A 21,508-nucleotide genomic window follows, 5' to 3' on the forward strand; every position below is an offset into this window, starting at 1 on the left:
TGGGGGAAAGAAAAAAAAAACATCCAAAATTTATTCTCCAACAAGACAGACAGCATCAGCAGGTAAAAACTACAGGGGTTTCTCCACAGATCATACATTCACACGGGCATGATTTGCTTAACAGGGAGAAAGGCTCTGGTGTGTTCTCTGTAACAATATCCACTTCACAGTGTAAACAGGTACTAGCATTGTGTTCTCAACTTACAATTCCAGAAGGAAAGGCACAACGTGGCAAAAAAATTTTTGGATCCTAAAGTCAGGTGCAATAACACAGACCAACTTTTGTTAACAGTCTTGATCTACTTTTCCACAAAGAAGGAGATTCTCCACTTGGAAATTAAGGTCTTTCTTTCTCCTTCCTTGTTCAACCATCAGAGCATGTTTCATCATTACATATACAAAAAAGGGGGGGGGTGAGAGTTAAAAAAAAAAAAAAAAGAATCATGAAAGTATCGTCAACGTCCAGCTGCTCCCACCACACATCAACTCAGGTTTAAGACAGGGCGTCAGAACACTTCAGCGGTCATAAAATAGGAAAATAGACACTATGGCTACAAAAATAAAAAATAAATGAGGTAGATAAATTAAAGCTTTCACACCCATGACTTGCCCGTTTGAACATCGTAGCCTTCATGCAATACTCAAGAACAATCTTCATACTAACTTGGCATAAGCTGCACCAAGGACATTTTTTTGTACAAAGTAGTATGTGAACCTGTAAGAAATATGCCCTTTCCGTGAGTTTCTTCAAGAAGGAAAACCCGGGTCTTTGATCGAGTAGGCACTGGCGAACCAAATTAAGTCACCTGAGGGTCCCTGCTTAGGTGCCTAGCCCTCCTGGTGGCTCAGGAAGGAGGCATCTGGAAAGCGTAGGGAGTACATTGGCACTCTTGGGGCTCCGAATGAACTCTATTTAAATAAGCAGCAACACACATTGACTCCCTAAGGACTAAACCAGTCCATTTGAGGGTATCCTACCTAAGGTCCCAAGGTTGAAGGAATTTTGTAATTCTACAACCTTAAAGAAAAAAAAAAAAAAGTACATTCAGGAACGAAAAAAAAAAAAAAAAGGAAGGATGGGTACAGGGATGGGGGGGGGGGTGTCATATGAAACAGGTCCCTAAACAGATGCCAGATCTTGTCCATGTACCCGCATACAGTCACCAGGGAAGTATACAGTACCCCCTCCCCCAATTAGGCTAACAGTTGTCTTGTCCATTGTAGTTCAGTAAGTTCCAACTTGAAATAGGATAGTCTTTGGAAATAGTTACTCTTGGTTGTACAAAGGTTTTATGTATACAGTTTGTCGCAAGTAACAACGCTACTTTGCAGGACCCGCTTCTTTCCAAAATTAAAGAAAAAAAATTCTAGTCTGTATATGTTTTAGTATTTTTTGTTTTTTTCTTTTTCAATTTTTTTCTTTTTTCAATTTCTTTTCTCTTTTTTGATTTTTTTCGATTTTTTCAATTTTTTTTTTTTTTTTTTTTTTTTTGCAAAGCAGCATAACAACATCTGATTGTAGGACTTGCCTGAGGTTGTGATCACAACTGTAAACATCATTTGCACATCAGTAAGAAAAACAGGAGGAGATGGGTTCTTTTAACAAGGAAAAAAAAAAGTAGAGTTCTAGAGGTCATTCTGCCTGCATTTCTCCCTCGACAAAGAGCTTAGCTGACTGCAATCTTATTTTCTTCGAGGAAGTGAGGGAATTGGTGTTTGGGGACACTGTCGGCAGCACCTGGTTTTTCCACTTCAGCACTGATGGCAGACTGGGAGCCATCCATCTTGGAGATAGTGGTGTTGTTCACGATGGAGCTGGCCCCCAGGGAGACTGGGAGGGTAGGAATCCCCCCACTCTGGATCACAGAGATCTCATTGGTCTTCATGGCCAGACCTCCATTGAGCATGGTGGTGTACTGGTTCCACACGACAGGGTCCATGTTCACCGAAGGGGCCAAGATTTCCTTTGGAAACATCTCAGGGACTCTCTTCCCATCAGTTCCTAACAGAGCCATGGTGTTCTCGATGGCCAGCTTCCTCCCACGGCGTGCCGAGCTATTGTTCGCCCCATGCGTCATATAGTGGACCTATGGGGGATAGGAACAGAAAGGTTTCCACCAAAACAGAGATGTGATAGTGTGCACGTGGGCAAGCCAGTCTGTCTGCATAGGAGTTTGAACATTAAAAAAATCCAGATACCTGTTCTCTTGTGGGGGGAGGGGGGGCGGAAAATCAGATGATTTGGCAACAATGGGCCCACATTCCTGCCTAGAGGCAAGTTAAGACAACCAAGGCAGAGACATTTGCTCCAATTCTGTCCCCATCCCACTGTTCACGTAAGCAAAATTACAGGAACACTTACTATGCACCAGCCATTCTCAAGCACTGGGGTTAAAATTTGTGAATAATAAACCTACGCAGGTAATAACATTGTAAAGAACTTAACACATAAACACACACTGAGTACAAATACAACAGGAAGGGGGGATCCCTGGGTGGCTCAGCAGTTTAGCGCCTGCCTTTGGCCCAGGGCGTGATCCTGGAGTCCCGGGATCAAGTCCCACATCAGGCTCCCAGCATGGAACCTGTTTCTCCCTCTGCCTCTCTCTCTCTCTCTGTGTGTGTGTGTGTGTGTGTGTGTGTGTGTGTGTGAGTGTGTGTGTCTCATGAATAAATAAAATCTTTTTTAAAAAACTGGAAAATAGAAAAAGAACAAGCTTTAAAAAAAAAAAAACAAATACAATGGGAAAACCTATAAGATCAGTAGGTTGCACCCATGTCAATACCCTGGTTATTATTTACATTTCAGTTTTGCAAAATCCTACCACTGGGGGATACTGGGCAAAGTATGGGAGGATCTAATAATTCTCACTGCATGGGAGTCTACAATTACCTGAATAAAAACTTGAGTTAATGAAATAACCTTTGGGAGTACCTGGTGGCTCAGTCAGTTAAGCGCCTGCCTTCAACTCAAGTCATGATCCCAGGGTCCTGGGATGGAGCCCCACATTGGGCTTCCTTGCTCAGTGGGGATCCTGGTTCTCCTTCTCCCTCTGCCACCCCACCCCCCCCTTGTGCTCTCTCTCTGAAATAAAATCCTTTAAAAAAAAAAAAAAAAGGAACCTTTGAACAAAACACTGCCCTGATGGAGCTGACCTACCAAATACACAGTAGGTCAATGATCGTAATCACCACCACAGAGGTCATGGGGAATGAATGCTAAGTTATTCTAGGGTGGTAGACAAGTCAAGAGCTCTTCTGATGATAAGTCCTACTACCTATTGCTCCTTCTACTTGCCTTTTCTTTTTTAAGATTTTATTTATCTAAAAGAACACAAGCAGGGGGAGGGGTGGGGGGAGAAGTAGACTCCTCATTGAGCTGGGAGCCTGACTTGGGGCTTGATTCCAGGACCTCAAGATCATGACTTGAGCTGAAGACAGATGCCCAACTCACTGAGCCACCCAGGTGCTCCCTTGGCCTCCCTTCTAGAATTATTTTCCTAGTCTAGCTTTTGAGTTTCTAAATCCCTTTCAAGTTTTAAAGCGAGCTGGAAAATGTGGTGGGTGTTAACGTTGCTCAAGTAACCTAATTTCAATCCACAGGATGACATCTTGAGAAGTTGGCCGCTGTCTTGCCAGTGGGCTCAGACATAACTTGCTCTTAATTGCTATAAGTGGTTAAGATGTTACAGGCTTAACTTGAAGTGCTTTACTAATACAATTCATTTAATCTCCTGGACAACTCTGAAGTTGTTGCTACCATTATCCCGTGATTGGGAAACCGAACCATGAGGAGCCATCTGCCCAAAGCCATGTGTGCAGCAAAAGGAGCTCCAGGGACGCCTGGGTGGCTCAGCGGTTGAGCATCTGCCTTTGGCTCAGGGTGTGATCCCGGGGTTCTGGAATCGGGTCCCGCATAAGACTCCCTATAGGGAGCCTGCTTCTCCCTCTGCCTGTGTCCCTGCCTTCTCTCTCTCATGAATAAATAAAGAAATAAAACTTAAAAAAAAAAAGTCTCTCATGAATAAAATAAAATCTTTTTAAAAAAGAGCTCCAGACCTTCCCTGGATTGATCCCAGGGACCAGGAACTCATTTAGTTGGTACCAGAGATTAAGTTACTCCATGCTCCTTCCCTGACATGTTCGCCAACTAAAAAGTTAAAAAAAAAAAAGAATATAGCTTGTTTTTGAAGTGTGTTTAACTTTTTAAATGATAGACAGTCTTATAGGTCAACTTCAAGAAGTTTTAACCTTTATTTTGAGCCACAAGAATTCAACTCAACTATTCTACTCCTGCAGAGAAGTGGAGAAGAGGGGATCCCTGGGTGGCTCAGAGGTTTGGCGCCTGCCTTTGGCCCAGGGCGCGATCCTGGAGTCCCGGGTATCGAGTCCCGTGTCGGGCTCCCGGCATGGAGCCTGCTTCTCCACTGCCTGTGTCTCTGCCTCTCTCTCTCATGAATAAATCAAAGAAATAAAACTTTTAAAAAAAGTGGAAAAGAGATATAGAAAACATCTCATGTAAACCACAGGCAGGACTAGAAGGAAAACCCGAGGTCCCCAATGCTTTGTTCTTATACAGGCCACCGTCATTCCTGATACGGGCAAGTCTCCTCCCCATCTCCCTGGTAAAATCTTAGGTGGAATCTAACACTAGATAGAGGCCATTCTCTGGAAGGACCTAGCGGCTGGGTTTTAAAAGCACAGCTGATAACCTGGAGGCTCTTTTCTTTAACTCCTCGAGTACGGCTATCCTATACATGTCTAACTCATGGTATTTAGTTCTCACAGGCTAAGAAAACAGGTACCAACATACAGGGTGGTCACCAAGTGCGGAGGCAAACACAAATCCAACAGTGAGTTGTCAATACTGTCACCCCTTTGTGACATTTATCATCTGTTTCCAGACTGGATTTTACCTATCTACAGAATTATTGTTGAGAGGTTACGGTCGGCCCCAATATTGGAGGGAAAACTACCCTTCGTGTAACTACTTTATACTAAGATACAGGAGCATCCAATAGACCATGTGCCCCGTTCCTACAGAGCAGTATTTGCAAAATGTGTCACTATTTCAGGTGCTGCTAAGATTAGGGGAAAAATGATCAATTATATTATCAATTTCATCAGACACTGTCAGTAAGAAGTATCTCAATTCAGAGACACAGTGATAGGAGAAAACATGCATATTTCGAGAGCCAGCTGTGGGATGTGACTATACAGCATCCCGTTGGTCTCCATGGAAAATTCATCATAGATGGATTCACACCAGTAAGGACACCCAGCCCCATCCCCACTGAGAGCCTGAAGAGACTCACCTTCAAGTTGCCTTTGGTGGTAAAAGCTCGCCCACATATGTTACACACGAAAGGCTTCTCCCCAGTGTGAGTCCGCTCGTGAATTTGAAGAGCGCTCGCCGAGGAGAAATTCTTCCCACACCGTGTGCAGCCGTGTTGTTTGGCCTGTCGGCGTGGCTGGGCCGTTAGCAAAGGTGTCATGCCTGGGGACATGGTAGCAGGTCCAACAAATGCACCAGGGACTTCGACTTTCACATAGGTTGGCTGGGTTCGGATAAATGTTGATGGCAGACTGCTACGACCTGGTATCCAGAGAAAAGAAACCCCAAACCTTTATCATCCCATACTCCATCCTTCTCAAACCAAAAAAGCGCTCTGACTGAGGACAACCGCCTACCGAGAGCCTAGGAGGAGGTTTGGGGAAATGTGTACTTTGGAGGCAGCTTTCCTCTTGAGCCCATTGACCTGCCCATTGAGTAACGACTCAAATACTTTGAAAAAGTCACCACTTTGGTGTAGAGGTATAGGCAACACCACAACTACTGAAATTCAAGTTCCTGCATTAACAGTTATCTTTAAGGGATGCCTGGCTGGCTCAGTTGGTGGAGCATGTGACTCTTTATCTCAGGGTTGTGGGTTTGAGCCCCATGTTGGGTGTAGAGTTTACTTAAAATACATAAAAATTATTTATAAAAAGTTATCTTTCAAGTATGCCGGGACACCAGCCTTATTTCATTCTACGATGTAGCAGTTCTTCCATTTCACCATTAATGCTATCAACTGGTATCCCACAATTTATATGTGCATTTAAAATGGATTAGATTCTCCTCCTCATACTGCCCCCCCCCCGTTCCCCCGCCAAAAGTTATTAGTCTATGAACCTTAGGTTAGGGAGTGGGACCTCAGACTCAAGAAACTATGGCTTATCTCAGTTGGCCAAACAGCAGTGCCCACTTTCTCAAACATTCTCCTTACTGGATCATTTCCTTCAGATTACCCAATGTCTCCCTGGGGCTCAAACACGAAAGTTAAGAACCAACAAGTGTGCTGTCCATACCCAATTTGCATTAACCACCATAAATAAAAGGACATCATTAGTGCTAGGACAGAAGTAGTTCTAATTCCCCTCTACCCAGAAGTACAGAGAGGCTAACTGTCCTACAAAGGAGCTGCTTTGCATACATCATACTGTCCATTTGCCAAGTTCAACCCAGGTGCCTCTTGGATGACCTTGTGCCCAAAATGGACCTAAGTTAAATCCAAAGCTCTATCACCTTCCATCTCAGTGCGGCTGTTCTCGGAGCTGTCTGCTTTGCCACCAGCATCAGGAGACCTGGACTTGATGCTCTCTGCCTGGCTATTGGCCGGGGACAGGGCCTGGAAGGACGCGGTCTCCAGCACATCTGGACTTCGGCTCTGGTACTCCTGGTCCCCCATGACCGAGGACGACGAGTCGTTGGTCAAGCCGTCGCTCTCCACTGAGCCGTTTTCTCTGCTGCTCTGCCGCTGCAGGACAAGAGGAGCAGGACCCACCTTCCCCGGGGCATCTAGGGCGGCCGTCACGGCGAACCCAAGAGTGGGGGATGCCGAGTGGACGCTGGGAAGCGGCACGGGGACCTTCAGGGAGCTGCCCGAAGCGTCCTGGGGACCCAGCTCGTCCACGTCGATGCTCTCGATGACGTCATCGTGACAGGTGGCACCTGCGCTGCCATTTTCGCTGACCATCGCGGCCTCGGGACCCGCAAAGTCACAGGGGTTCTCGGGCAGAGGCGTGTTGGGAATCTGGCCGCCCATGTGCATCCGGATGTGCTGCTGCAGCAGGACCGCATTTGTAAACTTCTTCTGGCAGATGGGGCACGAGTGCTGCGTCTTTATGGACGTGTTGGTCCGGTGAACCCCGAGGTGAGTCTTCAGGTTGCCCTTGGTGGAGAAGGCCCGGCCACAGATCTTACACTGGAACGGCCTCTCCCCGGTGTGGGTGCGGTAATGCATCTTGAGGGAGCTTTGGCAGCTCAAGACCCGGTGGCAAATGAGACATTCGTTGGGGTCGGTGGTGGCCTTGTCGATGTTCTCCACCAGCTGCTGTAATTTCAGGGTCTCTGACCCCGGCTCGGGGGTCCCACTCCCTTGGAAGCCACCAACCCTCGGGGAAGTGTGGTTTGGCCCCCCCCCAGACAGTAGGGATCCGTCCTCACTTTCTGGGGAAGGCCCGGGCTGCAGGTCGTTGGGCAGAGGGCCGCCCAGGAGGTCCTTGGGGTTAGTCCCTGAAGAGAGATTCTGAGGTAGCCCTAGACCGGGGGTCCCTGTTACAAGGACAGGTTTGCTGTCTAAAGAGAGACTCGATTCATCTACGGGGACGGGTACAGAGAGTGCATAGGGAATGCCATTGCCTGCCGTCATTTTGTCGTGGAACTCGGCAAAGAGCTGGGGGTTGGCCTTCACCTGGGGATGTCGATGAAAGTGCACCTTGAGGTTGCCCTTGGTGGTGAACCGGTGGCCACAGACAGAGCACACGAAGGGTCTCTCTCCGGTATGGGAGCGGAGGTGGATCTGCAGGGAGCTATCGGTCCCAAAAACCTTGCTACAGTACTTACACTTGTGCTTGCAGAGGATGGCCTCGTCTTTGGGTTTGGCCTCCACCGGGGACACGTTCGGTGGCTTCCCCTTCCCTTTCTTGGACGGGTCTAACGCCACGGTGGAGAAAGGGCTCTGGAAGAGCACAGAGCCTGGGGCCTGAGGTAGCAAAGCACCGGGAAGGCGCGACATGACGTTCGGCAGCACCCTCGTCCCGTCGGGCTTCAGGGCGAAGGACGCCAGCCCCTGGGAGCTGGCGGTGGAAGGGATGTTTGCGTGAGGTAGCTTGGCTGGTTTCAAGGCGTCCAGAGACAGGCCCTGGCTGCCGGCTTTCTGGCTGAGCAAGGCCACGGCCGCGGAAACCTGCTGGGACATGTGGCTGCCCAGGGTCTTGAGGGTGTCCGCTCCCGCCACGCCCGAGTGGAGGGCGTGCGAGGCCCACATGTTCACCTGCACGCGGATCTGCTCGGTGAGCTGGATCTGCTGCAGCTGCTGCTGCTGCAGGCACAGGATCTGCTCCAGGACCCACGGGATGCTGCTGGCGCCGGGCACGGGGGCTGGCGGCGCCTCGGCGCTGCGCTGGTTCACCGCCACCTTGGTGCCCCGCAGTGCTTGCAGAGTGACGTTAGTGTTGGCCACTTTGCCTTTGGGTAGATAGCTTATGTCCTGGGACGCGGTGGGCAGGGCGGTCTCGGCCTTCAGGTACACGACAGACTCGGCACCCAGCTTCTCCTTCAGCTCCCCCGAGCCGCCGCCATCCTCCCTGTGACCCTCCTTACCGCCTGGGCTGTGCGGCGGGTGGCCGAGCGCGGCCCCGGGGAACTCCTCCGGAGGCACCGGCCCCTCGCTGTCGTTCATGATGAGCACCGGTGGGGTTTTAGTGCAATTTTTCTTATGTTCTAAGAACTCCGAGAAGCTGAAGAACTCTGCACAGCATTTCTCACAGATGTGAGTCTCCTCCCGACGAGTCCTCTTTGCAGTCATTCCATCCCTGTTGGCTTCACTGCCGGTCCCCGGGTGGTTCATTGGAGCACCTGGGACAAGAGAGGAAAAGCTAAGAATGGTGCCCAAGAAGGGGCGGGGGGGGGGTAGGGGGGTGGTTTCTAGGAAAGAACCGCAACTTCACGACCTGTGTCCTAACAGGGAGAAGACTGTCAGAGGGACCCAGGCACCCGAAAGGACTGACTGAACCAACCACTTGTGTTGTGGGTTGAACTGTGTCCTCCGCAAAAGACACCCAAGTCCTTATACTCAGCACCTGTGCATGTGAACTTATTTGGAACGGTATCTTTGCAAATGTAATTGGGAGGGTCCCTAACCCAACGCCTGATGTTCTTAAAGGGACAGGGAAAGGACAGATGGAACAAGTAAGGCCCTATGAAGGAACCTGGTGGCCGGAAGCCAGGAGTGCCAGAAGCCAACAGGAGATAGAAAGGAGGCTTGGAACAGTTTCTTCCTCAGTTTCCAGAAGGAACCATCCCCGCCGACACCTCAATTTCACATGTCTGGCCTCCAGAACCATTAGCCTCAATCTGTTGTTTTAAGTCATTTGATTTGTAGCAATTTGTTACAGAAACCCTAGGAAATCCTACAATTTATTATTATTTAAATAATCCCCTTGGAGCTCTGCACCCCACTCAGAGTGAGCCTGCAAAGGCCAATGGGTCTCACGCAGTGACTATAAATAATGGAAACCTGCTCAAATATGGCAGGTCATCCCCATCTTGGGGCCACTGAAAGCGAAACTGCTGTAAATCACTCAGTGTCAACGAGGGCACCTTCCCACTTTCAGGGCACCAACAATCATGATAGCAGTGCCAAATTCACTGAAAACATGGAGAGCAGCACACGGGGCACATGCACACAGGAAGGCCAAGTGGATGCTCCTAGGAATATTATCCTAGGAGACACAGACAAAAGGAAAGATTTCATGTTCTAGGAAGGCAGTGACTAAAGACTTTGATGACCTTACAGATCACGCAACAACTAGAGAAATGCCTTAATAGTCAGGACACTAAAAGGGTTTAATAAACCATTATGTCAAGAGAGAAGCCCGAGAATGGAAAGAGGGGATGGGAACGATGGGCTTCATTCTTATCCCTGTACTTGCAACATCGACTACTGTTATTTATCTGAAATGAAATATCAAAAATCAAACATATTCCTATTCTGGGCAGTTACATCCCTAAAAAGGTTTAGTCCATGGATTTCTTTTGTAATTAAGTCCTATTCCCTTCAGGGTTAATGTTAACAAGCACATTAAAATGCCCATCTTGCTGTGGCTTTATCCAGATGCCTGGGTCCTGAAAGCAAAAAAAGCTGGGGGAAGAGCCTCTAAGCTACTTTATTGCTCTCATTTCCTGGCTATCCGATTATACGTACACTCCCCCACTAAGAAGTCATAGAGGTATGCCTCGGAGTCAGCAACGCTTGGCGTATGCTCTAAACCACACAGATAATTGCACAAGTACACAAAGACCCATGTAAGAAGGGTTGTTTTTTGTGGTTTTTTTTTTAACAGAAATTTTTCTAGCAGCTACTATCAATTTTGATTCACTCACACAGCAAAAGTGGCATATAACTTCTGTATGCCCCAACATGGAGAGAGTTAGGTGAAAGAAACAGGCTGCAGAATATGTAAAATGTGACCATTTTTTGTTTAAAATAAAACCTGTGTGAAACGTACGAATGCATGGGAAAAGGCCAAGAAAGATACACATCACTTTTAAGAAATCATTACTTTTTTTTTTTTTTTGAAATCATTACTTTTAAAAGCAGACTAATATAGTTTGCCTCTCAACTCCTTGGGGGACTGTACTCCCTAAAACTATGGGGTTTTGACAGAAGAGTCCAGAGTATGGGGAAAGAACAGATCTTGGAAAAGGAAAGTGTATTTTTCTTGAGAACATCTATAGATTTCAGAGTTTCAAAAAGTGGTTCTTTAACATTTATGTTAAGGTGGCCTACATGAAGTTTTGTAAGGTGTGTTTGGGTTAGGGGTGGGCCAGGGAGAAAGAGCCAACAGCTAGCTACAAACAGGTCTGGACTGCCAGGGTAGGGAAAGCAGGTTAGGGTTATTCCAGCACTTACCTGTGAACAACAGGTCTGATATGGTAGCCTTACCCTTCAGAATTTGCCTGAAACATCCATAATCATGAAAGCCTCATAAGGTAGCTATGCCTGGGTTAAGTCAAGTGATTCAGTTAACTGTGTCAGGGCGCCTGAGTGGCTCAGTTAAGTGTCTGCCTTCCGGCTCAGGTCACGAACCCCGGAGGGTCCTGGATTGAGCCCCGAAACTGGGCTCCCAGCTCAGTGGGGAGTCTGCTTCTCCCTCTCCCTCTGTGTGCTCACTTGCTTGCTCTCAAATAAATAAATAAATCTTAAAAAACAACAACAAATGTGTCAAGTGCCTACTAATGTGCCTGACACCATCCTGGATGGGATCTGGGCAAAGTGCAGATATGCAGGTGCTCAGGAAAGAGTTTCTCTACATCTTCTATCTCTAATGGCTCAAATGGTTAGCTGGGCAAACAGAACAAAGCTTATAAAAATGGTCACTGAATGCCTAACTCATTTCCCAATACTTCCCACCTCCTACTGTGCCCAAAGCAGGGGAGATAGGGACCCAATGGTGAAAAGATGACCCTGGTACTACTGTCTGTAGTTCCAACTAGGGACCTCTTGGTACCTCATACTGTATTCATCCAACCGATTCGATATCAGCTCCATTTACAGATGAGAAAAACAAATTCAGGTATCATGACTTGCCCAAGGTAGCACAATTAAAAAATAGTTACAGATAATTTCTGAATTCTTACTATGTGCCAGGTATAATTCTGAACAATTCATAGGTTATAACTCTATGAGGTAGGGGCTATTATTGTTTTACCAAGAGGGGAACTGAGGCACAGAGGACTTCATTTTGCCCAAGGTAATACAACTGATAAACTGCAGGGCAAGGGGGCACTTGGGTGGCTCAGTGGTTGAGTGTCTACCTTTGGCTCAGGGAGTGATCTTGGGGTCCTGGGATCCAGTCCCACATCAGGCTCCCCACAGGAAGCCTGCTTCTCCCCTAGGCCTAGGTCTCTCCCTGTCATGAATAAGTAAATAAAGTCTTAAACAAAAAACCCCTGCAGGGTCAATATTAAAACCCAGGCTTGGGACACCCAGATCCTCCCTCCTTCCTACCATACATAATGTTTCTTCTGTTAACACTGCAACTATCTTTCCTCTCAAAGACACACCAAGGACCACAGAAAAGCCTGAGGGGTTGAGTTGGCAAGGAAGGTGGGGCACCTGGGTGGCTCAGGGTTTGAGCCTTTGGTCATGATCCTGGGGCCCTGGGATGAGTCCCGCATTGGGCTCCCACAGGGAGCCTGCTTCTCCCTCTGCCTGTGTCTCTACTTCTCTGTGTCTCTTACAAATAAATAAACTAAATCTTAAAAAAAAAAAAAAAATAGTTGGCAAGGAAGGGAAAAGAGGGCTAGGACACACACTACTATCTTTCTGGGACTCTCAGAAGTGACTTTAAAAGTTAGGACACAACGCACCCCTGCTACTTTTCCAGGTGAAGTTCAATAGGTAAGTACACCTCTTTCCTTGCAGTCCTAATACTGTTCCCAGTTACAGTTCAAGAATCAACTTAAAAATATTTGTCAATTCCCAGAATATAAGATCTATCCCTACACTTTCCCAGTACTTGAAATGAGGTGTTAGAGTAGGTGTTATGGGGCACTCTTTCTGGAAAAGCAATTCTGGCAACTATGTATCCAGAACTTCAAAAAGTAGAACTTCTGAACAAGTTCCTCTTGGGAGGGAAATACACACTATTGGTAGGTGCCTACAAAGAGATACAGCTCCTTCTGAGCCCTGTGGCTACATCACCAGGTTAGTGCAGTTCTCCTTTGACCCTTGTTGGGAATTTACTGTATGAAATACAGGGATGCATTTCTCATATTAACAAACAGCAAACTCTGGTCAAGCCATAAGGTTCAGGTTAAATACATCAGGGTACAGAAAAAAAAGGAGACTACAAAAATCAAGCAGATCTAGGTTACATGTGCTGCTCTGGAGGACAACTGCCCAGGATTTATTTCAAGAGGAAGAAGAGAAGGGGCTGTCTATCTGTGGTCCCATCTGTGTTTGTGGATAAAGATATAAATATGTATGGGGAAAATTTCCGTCTAAAGTAAGAGAAACTACTGGTGGGCTCTAGCTCTTGGGAGCGTTAAGGCCACAGACTGAGATGTAAGAGAAAACTTCAAAGTATCCACTTTTGTACTATGGTTTCTTTTTCATTAGCATGTCAAAGCCCTTGGACTCCACCATTTTAACTTCTGGAAATCTCCAATAAAGTCCATACAAGAATTCCCATTCCACTGTCAGGAAAACCACCACCACCCTCCACAAACAACACAGCACATGCTATTGCACCCTTAACCCACTCATCTCTGCAACCACGAAATCAAGCCAGCGTCCTCGATCCCAATTTGTCATCGTGGAAACTGAGGCTCAGGAATAATTAAGTGGCTCCAGGTAACAAGCTGCTAACTAGAAAAAGACCAGGGATTGTATTCTTAAGTACTATCTAGAGGAGCACTACAACTTGGTGGACTCATTTGGTTTCTTCTAGAACAGAGTTTCTCAAACTTTATTTCATGCTTCTATGGAGGGTTCTAAAGCTTTGTTTTCCTAACTACCGGCCCCCTCCTTGAAATTTTAATACCACAAATATGTCTGTGTTTATATGTTATGCACTGCGGTCCTTCGGAAGGCTACAATCCACACTTACCAAGTTTTCTGTCCCTGCTCCCTCAAAAAATGTTTACCCCCTTGGGGACAATATTCCTTCATTGAAAGCAGGTTCTAAACTAGCATTCTTTAACTGTAGTCCATGAAATTAGAGAAGGAAAAAAAAAATCTTTGTTTTCACTAATCCAAACTAAAATTTAACATTTCTTTCCATTACAAATGTAGGAAACACCCCACGGTGTTATTTGTAGAAAAAGCAGATCTTTTCATATGATGTGAATGCTGTTACATTACCGGGAATTCTGGGTCACCTGACCAGCTGTGCTAATCTTATTTAATGTCTTCATAAAGAAGCATGTTATTATATTGTAAATGCTTTGGGTTTTGATAACCATTTCAATGCAGTTTACTTCCTTGGTATTTTCTGTGTATTTTTTGCTTAAAAAAAAAAATACATTCTGTTGAGAAGGAATCTATGGCACAAAAAAGGTTAAGCCCTCGGCACTAGAAGGATCTAACAGTTTCCAAGAGTGATTTACAACCTGAATACCAGCTTGCCTTCACTGTATACACAGGCTGGCCTCTTCTGTAGCCTGGATGCAAAGCCAGCAACATCCCACTTGAGTCTTAAAACAGCGGCAGCTCTGAATGCATGTGCAGTAAAACGTACTTCTACATCCAGACCACCGCTGGCAAATACCGAAGCCTTATTTGCCCGAGAGTAAGAGGTCTGAGTTATGAACAATTGCCTGCTCCGCTTAAGTTAACCCTTCCCGAAAGGAAAAAGCAAAGTTCAGAGAGATTACCCGGCAACTAGTTCTCCCATCTTTCCACCCCACCCCCACTCCGAATTTTAGGAATGTTATCTCTCAGCATCTAGTTATCCAATAAGTTGGAAGAATGCAGTAAACCCAGCAGGGGTCTTAGATTCAATCACTGCCAAATGGATAGAAAATACTCTTACTATTGTATAGAAGAAAAGCTCATCTACTAGAAGCCAATCAAATTCTGGAGACCCGAAAATGCTTAAAAAATAAAACCTGTATAATCTTGAGAAAAGCATTATGACTCAAGCTTATCTCCCTCCCCATTTCTATATTAAAAGAATCACAATGAGTAGATTATCTAAAGTATACAATATCTTCAACCCTCCCCCACCCACAGGATAATTGCTTACCAAAAAACAAAAGTAAAAGATTTCCTTTGAACCAGCTAAAAGAAAGCTCCCATTTACCGGTTTAATTTTACATCTCAATTCAGCAATCCAGAAACACTTAAGTAACAAGGCTTTAACTCAATTCATACATGGCAAATCAGAGCTATAATTAAGTTCTACTTAATTAAGAGCTAAAAACTTGTTCCAAACAGTCTTGGATCAAAATTCAGGGACTCTGCTGAAAAGGAAGAACAGTAAAAGAATCAAAGAAGGTTGTAACAGCTGTTAATGTGTCTTGAGTTCTGCTATTTACATTAAGAGATAGGTCCCATTTTCCTTCAACTGGGGCTCATCTTTTAAGCAAACTTGTAAACTCCATGCAGGCAGGGACTTTTGTCAGTCCCTTCTACAGAGTCACTCCCAGAACAAAGACTTGACAGTCATGAAATTCACTTGGAAAAAAAAATAATAAAGGATGGTGGTAACTGGAGATGCAGTACTTGTTTGGATTTAGTCTTTTAAAATGGTTTAGATGCTTTCTTTGATGAACCAAAAGTACAACAGGTTAAGGGCTGATGAAAGAGGGAACTTGTTGAACTCTTCCCCATGATTTTTCCAGGGCCCTAAGGCCCAGAGCATGAAATGCAAACACTGTTTTATTTCCAACCCTCTTCCTAAAGACCTCTTAAATGTAAGGTCCCAAAAGCACATCTCAGATGTTAAAAGGGAGAAGAGATCGTCAAATTCGACCAGCTAAACACTCATCATGGCTCCTTCAAAGGAACTGATGGAAAATCCCATCTCATAACCAACCAGAGTCAGATCATGATAAACAGCTCCTTGGATTCAAAGCATGGCTAAAAATCAACCATGAGCAAGCCATTTTCAACCCGGAGCTACTGTTTACTCTAAAATGAGTACAAATGAGAGTTAAAGATAATGTACTTGAGGTCCCAGCCTGGTGTCCGGCACTTACTTAGGCTACAGTTTAAAAACTGCAGAATCATCTCAGTTAGCAGTTCAGAACTCTCTTGACGCAAATAAAACCGAAAACATTGTTATTTTGAACAAAACTAATTACTGATCACGCTGCCAGCACACAGTGGGTCTTCTGCAGTTGAAATTCTCTGAACAGGACTCTCTACCTCCTTTTGTATAAAGGAAAAATCCAAAAGCTCAGAGTAATTGGACAGGTCTCAAAGCTACACAGCTGAAAGTCATACAATCAGACTGGAATGCACATCTCTAAACCTTACCAAAACACTAACTTCATTTAAAAAGAGGAAGTGCTAACTCCATCTCCTGCTCCCAAGATGGCTCCCCACGCCCCCACCCCCCACCCATGAGGAAGCTAGTGGAGGCTGAAATGACCAAGTACCGATGTGTGTAATTCATTTTTAACGGAACAAAGGGGGCTCCGGGCAAGCTGGAGCCCCTTTCTCTATCAGAAACTATGATCGAAACACAGAGAGTCGGCCTGCAACACGCAAGCTACTGTCAACGAGATTTCTCCCTCTCCCACAATTAAAACGGGGACTTCCAAGTGCCCTCTTCTCAAAATCCTTATAGCCAGGGGAGGTCATTTCAGTTTAGAAACTGGGGCGAGGCAGTTGTTTGAAACTTGGGGATCTTAATCGTTGATGGTTGTAATCCAGTTTAGCACAAAGGGCCTTCGAAACTCTTTTGAGAAAATGCTAATTTCCCCCCATATGTAGCGTGAGTCCACTGCCCACCTGCAGATTTTTTGATCTGCTAATTGATCTCCAAACTCCACCTTCCTCCCTCAAGAACTGCATTCTTTACAAGTGGATCTCAAATTTGGTTTTGCAAAATAGGTCCGGGCCCAAGTCTTTTAACTTTTTAAAATTGCACAGGTCTATGTATCTATCTATTTATACAGATCTGCCTATATGGATCTATGTGTGTCTCTCTATACAGCTATACGTACTGAGCATACAGATAGGTACCTACAGACAGGCTGCTCAGATGAAAAAGGCAGTCATTAAACTGCCCGGGGAAACTACCTTCCGTCCCGTGGGGGCAACTGGAGATCCTGCAAACACATTCTAGGATCGAGGAATTCTTGAAAAGAATTCCAGGGAACAGCAGGTACAGCCCGGGCTCGCGCAAGCCAGTGGCTGAAGTTGCCAGGGGCGCCCATCCTGCGCTCGGCATCCCCACCCCGCAGCCCGTCCCACCCATCAGGTGTGAGCCGGTACCTGCGAGGGGACCCGCCTCTCCGCAAAGCGTGTGGCTCCGGGCAGGGCCTCCAGGGGGCGCCCGCGCGCAACTCGGCGGTCGGCTCGGACCCCAGCGATCGATAACGACCCCCCCACGGCCGCCCCCAAATCGTGGAGGGAGCGGAGCGCACAGCCAGGCCGGAGAGCCCCAGCCTAGCTCGGGTTAACTGCCAACTCCAAGCCGCGCTCATTGAAGAAGCCGCCCGGTGACACGCTCCCCGCAAAGGTGCCAACCACCACCCAAAGCGCCCCTGGCGTGCGCCCACCAAAAGTGAAGGGGGCTGGAGAATGGGGAGGTCAGAGCAGAACCAGGGGAGGGGTCAGAGCCCGGAGCTCGCCCCTCCTCTTGGGAGGAAGCGGGAGGGCGGAGGGTTAACCCTTTTGTTCCAGGTGGGCCAGGCGACCGAGCCTCTGCACGCTCTCCCCCCACCGCCCCCCCACCCGCGGCACAAAGAGAGTCCATCCCCCTGGGACCCCGGGTGCGCGCCGCCCGGACCATCAGACGCCCCGAAAACGCACAGCCGCCCCTCGTCGAGCTGATCTCTTTCATTTGCCCTGGAAAAATGTTATTTGCGGGCTGGGGGTAGGGGGGTGGGGGGGTGGAGAACGTGGGGGGGGGGTGCGTGTGAAAAAGAAAAAAAGAAAAAAAACAGGGATTTACATTAAACCCATTATAAATTCGGGAAACCCACTACATCCCCAAGAAGGGGGAGGTAGCCCCGAAGCAGCGCCCGTCGGAGCGGTGGCTTCCAGCGGCTGGGGTTGCAGCGCACACTCCCACGGGCGGCTGAGAAATTAGAAAGCAGGCGGGGAGGAGGGAAAACGACCCACAAGGCCCCAGAGGAGGCTAACAACGCCCCCTCCCCCCACGCGCAGCTAAAAACTTATCAGGCGACAATTTGGCGGGCCGGGACCGGGGGGGGGGGACCGGGTGGGCGCGCGCCCCGCTCCCGCCGCCGCCTCCGCAAGGGGCCGGGGTCCGAGCGCCTCCCCGCCCCGGGAGCTCGCCCCGGCCGCGACCGCCCAGCCCTGGCCCGACCTCTCCGCGCCCCCCCCGCGCCCCCGGGGCGCGCTTCTGGGCAGCCGGGCGCCCCGGAAAAGCCCCGCAGGGTTCCAGGCCGGGGCACCCCGCCGCGCGCCCGCGCCCCCGGGCCCCGGCCCCGAGCCCCGCGCCCCTCCCGCGCGCCGCGGTTATTTTTAGGAAGTCGGAAATCAAAGATGGCTGGAGGTCAGGCCCCGAAAGGTTAGGGCGAAGATCGGCAGGCGGCAAAGCCCAGCGAGGACGGGGAAAAAAAAAAAAAAAAAAAAAAGCTAAAACCTTAATTTTTTTTTTTTTTTTTTTTTTTTTTTTTTTTTTAATGAGCGATCCTGCGCCTTCCCCCCGCCAGCCCTCTTCGGGGCCTCCAGAGAGCGGGTGGCCCGCACCCCAGCTCCCGGAGGTGGGGAGAGGTCGCGCCCCCTCCCCCCGCCCTCCCGGCCCGGCCCGGCCCGACCCGGCCCTGGAGGGGCGCGTGCAACAGATCGCCCTCCCCCGGGGGGCCTTCCAGGAGCGCGCCCCGTCTCCAGCCTCCCAGAACAGCCCCCCCCGGGGGGGGCAGGGAGAAAGGTGGGGAACCCCCGGGGTCTTTCTTTTTAAAAGCGGCGCCAGAGAGGGAGGAGGGGAACCGAAGTTACAAGTGGGGGGGGGCGGGGGGAGGAGGCTACCGGCGAGGGGAGTGGAACCAATTAAGGGGCGAGGGACGAGGAGGGAACCTTTCAGGAATTGAGGGGCAGAGAGGGTGGGGGTCAGGCTTACGAGACCTGGGGGTGAAACTTACACGAGAGAGGGAAGCGGTGGAGGAAAAAAAAAAAAAAAAAAAAAGTGGAATTAACGAGGGGGCGGGGGGCGAGGGTGCCTCGCGCCCCCAGCACGGAGCCCCCCGACCTCGGTGCCTGCCAGAATGCGCGCTGCGAGGCGCCGGCCCCCCGAAGCCCGCGCCCCCCAGGGTCCGGCGAGCGCCCGCGAAGCTGCCCGCCCCCGGCGCGCGCCCCAGCCCGGCTCACCCGGCTCCCCCGCCGCCGGCGCCGCTGCGGCCGCATCTGCAAACTCCGGGGCCGGCTGCTGCGGGGGCTGCTCGCCCTGGTCCTCCTCCGAGTTGATGTGCTGGGGTTTCGCCTGCTTGCGCCTCGACATGGTGCGAGCATCGGGCCGCCTGGAGAGCCGCGGTTATTTGCCCACTCCGCCACAAATTCCTGGAGTTGGGAAATTTACCCCCCTTCGGCCGGAACGCGCATGTCCCAGTAATTATTATTATCAATAATGCATTGCGATTTATCATGAGCCCTGACAGCTGATTGGCCTGAGTCCAAGACCTCAGAGATCATTTAAATAAGCCCTCATTGATCAGGGAGGGGCGAGGCATTCTGGGCTTTGTAGTCCGGCCCTGCCGGCGACAAAGGCGTGTTCGTCGGGGGAGCGCAACTAATTAGCATCCGGGCTCAGATTGGCTGGATCGTGCACGAAATCGGAGGGGGGACCCATCCTCGCCCCAGCTATCTGAGTCCTTGGAGAGAAGAATAAAAATAATCGTGTGCTTATTCGAAACCAGGAGCGTCCGTAAAACTTTTGGAAGGAGCGTATGGGGTGGCGTTGCTCCAAAAATCACTTTTGGAAGGTTGATATCCGCGCAAGCCGGGGTTGGAAGGTCTTTTCAGTGGAACAGTTTGGCTTGATTTTTACATCTACCAATTAAAAAAAAAAAAAAAAAACCACCAAAAACCCAAAACCAACCAACCAACCAAACAAACAAACAAAAAAACACAAAAAACCTGCAAACAAAAAACTGGGATGTGACCTGTGTCACCTTCCATCTTATTTTTGATTGCGATGCTTAAATGGAATTTCTAGATGCCTGAAGAAGAGTGAACATGGTGGTTGATTTGATTCGACCTTCCCAATCCATCGCAACTCTGCAAGTGGCCTTGGAATTTCCAAAATTTCAGATTATCCTTTTACCATGATTTATTTTCTTGAAATGCTAACTAATAGCCTCTCCCCCCGCCCCCCAACCCCAGGATTCATATTCACAAAGGTTGGTTTGTTGTTAAAAGGCGACCTTGGTTTTTGGTTTGGAGGTTTATTTTCACTCTAAAATGACTGAAACCAAATACTGAAAAGGCAGATTAAAGGCCAGTATAGTCAGAGATAATATCAAAACAGCAAGCAATTGCATTTTTTCCCCCACAAAGCCATAAATGTCTGATAACATCATATTTTATTGCTGAGACAATGCTCTTACATCTCCCATGCAATAGCAATGAGTACTGTTAGAGTACCTGAGTGTCACTAAACTAATCTTTATTGGAATTTTTTGCAATAAAGACTTCATTATGAAAAAGGGGTATAGTTCAGAGTGATTGCATCATCCTGACGCCGGGATACCTGGCATTTTCTAAAATTGTGTATGTATAATATTACATGTATACGCATTGATACAGTAAATCCCTATATTTAATTCCATTAATTGCCTCGCGCAAGGTAAATGCTCAAAAAATGTCGAATAAATGATGAAATTTTCAGCCTTCTCAGTCTGTGATTGGTGTTTCCATGACGCCTCCGGGCCTGCGTCTTTATTTGGCTTTTACTTCATTGTAAGAGAGAACTGTAAACCATCCACATTTGTGCCTTGCATTTGCTCCATTAGTTATATATCAAGTTCCCAGCTTGTAAGAGTTTCTTGTAAGCTCATCAGAAATGCAAGCAAAATAGAATGCTGGGCTCATAAATACATTCACCTGGGTATTTGGACATCCCAAGGAGGAGAATAAATCAGCTTGATCATCTTTTTTGATATTCATGGCCATCAATAAAAACTTACTGAAAGAAGGTTAACCTCCAATTTTTGAGTCTCCGCTTGAAAATGTTTCGCTTTGTTTTATGTAAGTCCCCTAAAGCAAAAAAGATAGAATTACAGTCAATGGCCAAAGTTGGGAAGGTAAGAATTTGGTTTAATAATACATGGAAGCTGTTTAGAATTCTCATACTGAGTAAAAAAGCCAATTAACACCTGCTTTGCTGACTAATTTACTTATATTCCTAACACCTTTTCTGTTTAACATGGTGTGGCAGGAGATGTAATTGAGAAATCTAAATGAATGTACAGTAGGTTTATAGCTCAAGACATATTAGTGGCTTAAAGAAAACTTCATTAAAGGTAAGGTTTCTTATAATTATTTTAGTTGTTAGTTTCATCATTTCTGCTTAGAACAAGGTCAAAAAACTGCCGCTTGCATCTCCAAGTGATGATGATAATAATTACTGTTTGAGCCGCTGTTATGTGCCGCAGACTCCCTAAACACACACTCCCTTGTTTTATTTTCCCAGGGAAACTGAGGCTCAGAGACGTGAAGTGACTTAATTAGGAAGTGGCTGAGCTGATTGGTGGTTGATCCCTAAACTCGGCTCCAAAATTCTTACCGTATCCCCAAACCTGTCATGCACCTGAAGCTGAATG

At 47.6% G+C, this 21,508-nt stretch overlaps 1 protein-coding gene across 2 annotated transcripts; it reads right to left on the reverse strand.

Annotated features, from left to right (window-relative positions):
* Position 1: 1 nt before the first annotated feature.
* Positions 2-19,407, reverse strand: SALL4 (spalt like transcription factor 4). 2 transcript variants are annotated; one of them, XM_077873597.1, is made up of 4 exons: positions 19,059-19,407; positions 7,889-8,902; positions 5,316-5,596; positions 2-2,087 (listed from the first exon to the last, which is right to left on the reverse strand). In XM_077873597.1, the coding sequence occupies exons 1-4, from the start codon at positions 19,186-19,188 to the stop codon at positions 1,668-1,670; spliced, it is 1,845 nt and encodes a 614-aa protein (XP_077729723.1). In that variant the 5' UTR covers positions 19,189-19,407; the 3' UTR covers positions 2-1,667. The 2 variants fall into 2 exon arrangements, with proteins under 2 accessions (XP_077729723.1, XP_077729722.1); XM_077873596.1 differs by having other exon boundaries at positions 6,569-8,902.
* Positions 19,408-21,508: the final 2,101 nt, after the last annotated feature.

The sequence above is a fragment of the Canis aureus genome, chromosome 26 (assembly GCF_053574225.1).
Source record: "Canis aureus isolate CA01 chromosome 26, VMU_Caureus_v.1.0, whole genome shotgun sequence".
Taxonomy (NCBI): Eukaryota; Metazoa; Chordata; class Mammalia; order Carnivora; family Canidae; genus Canis; species Canis aureus.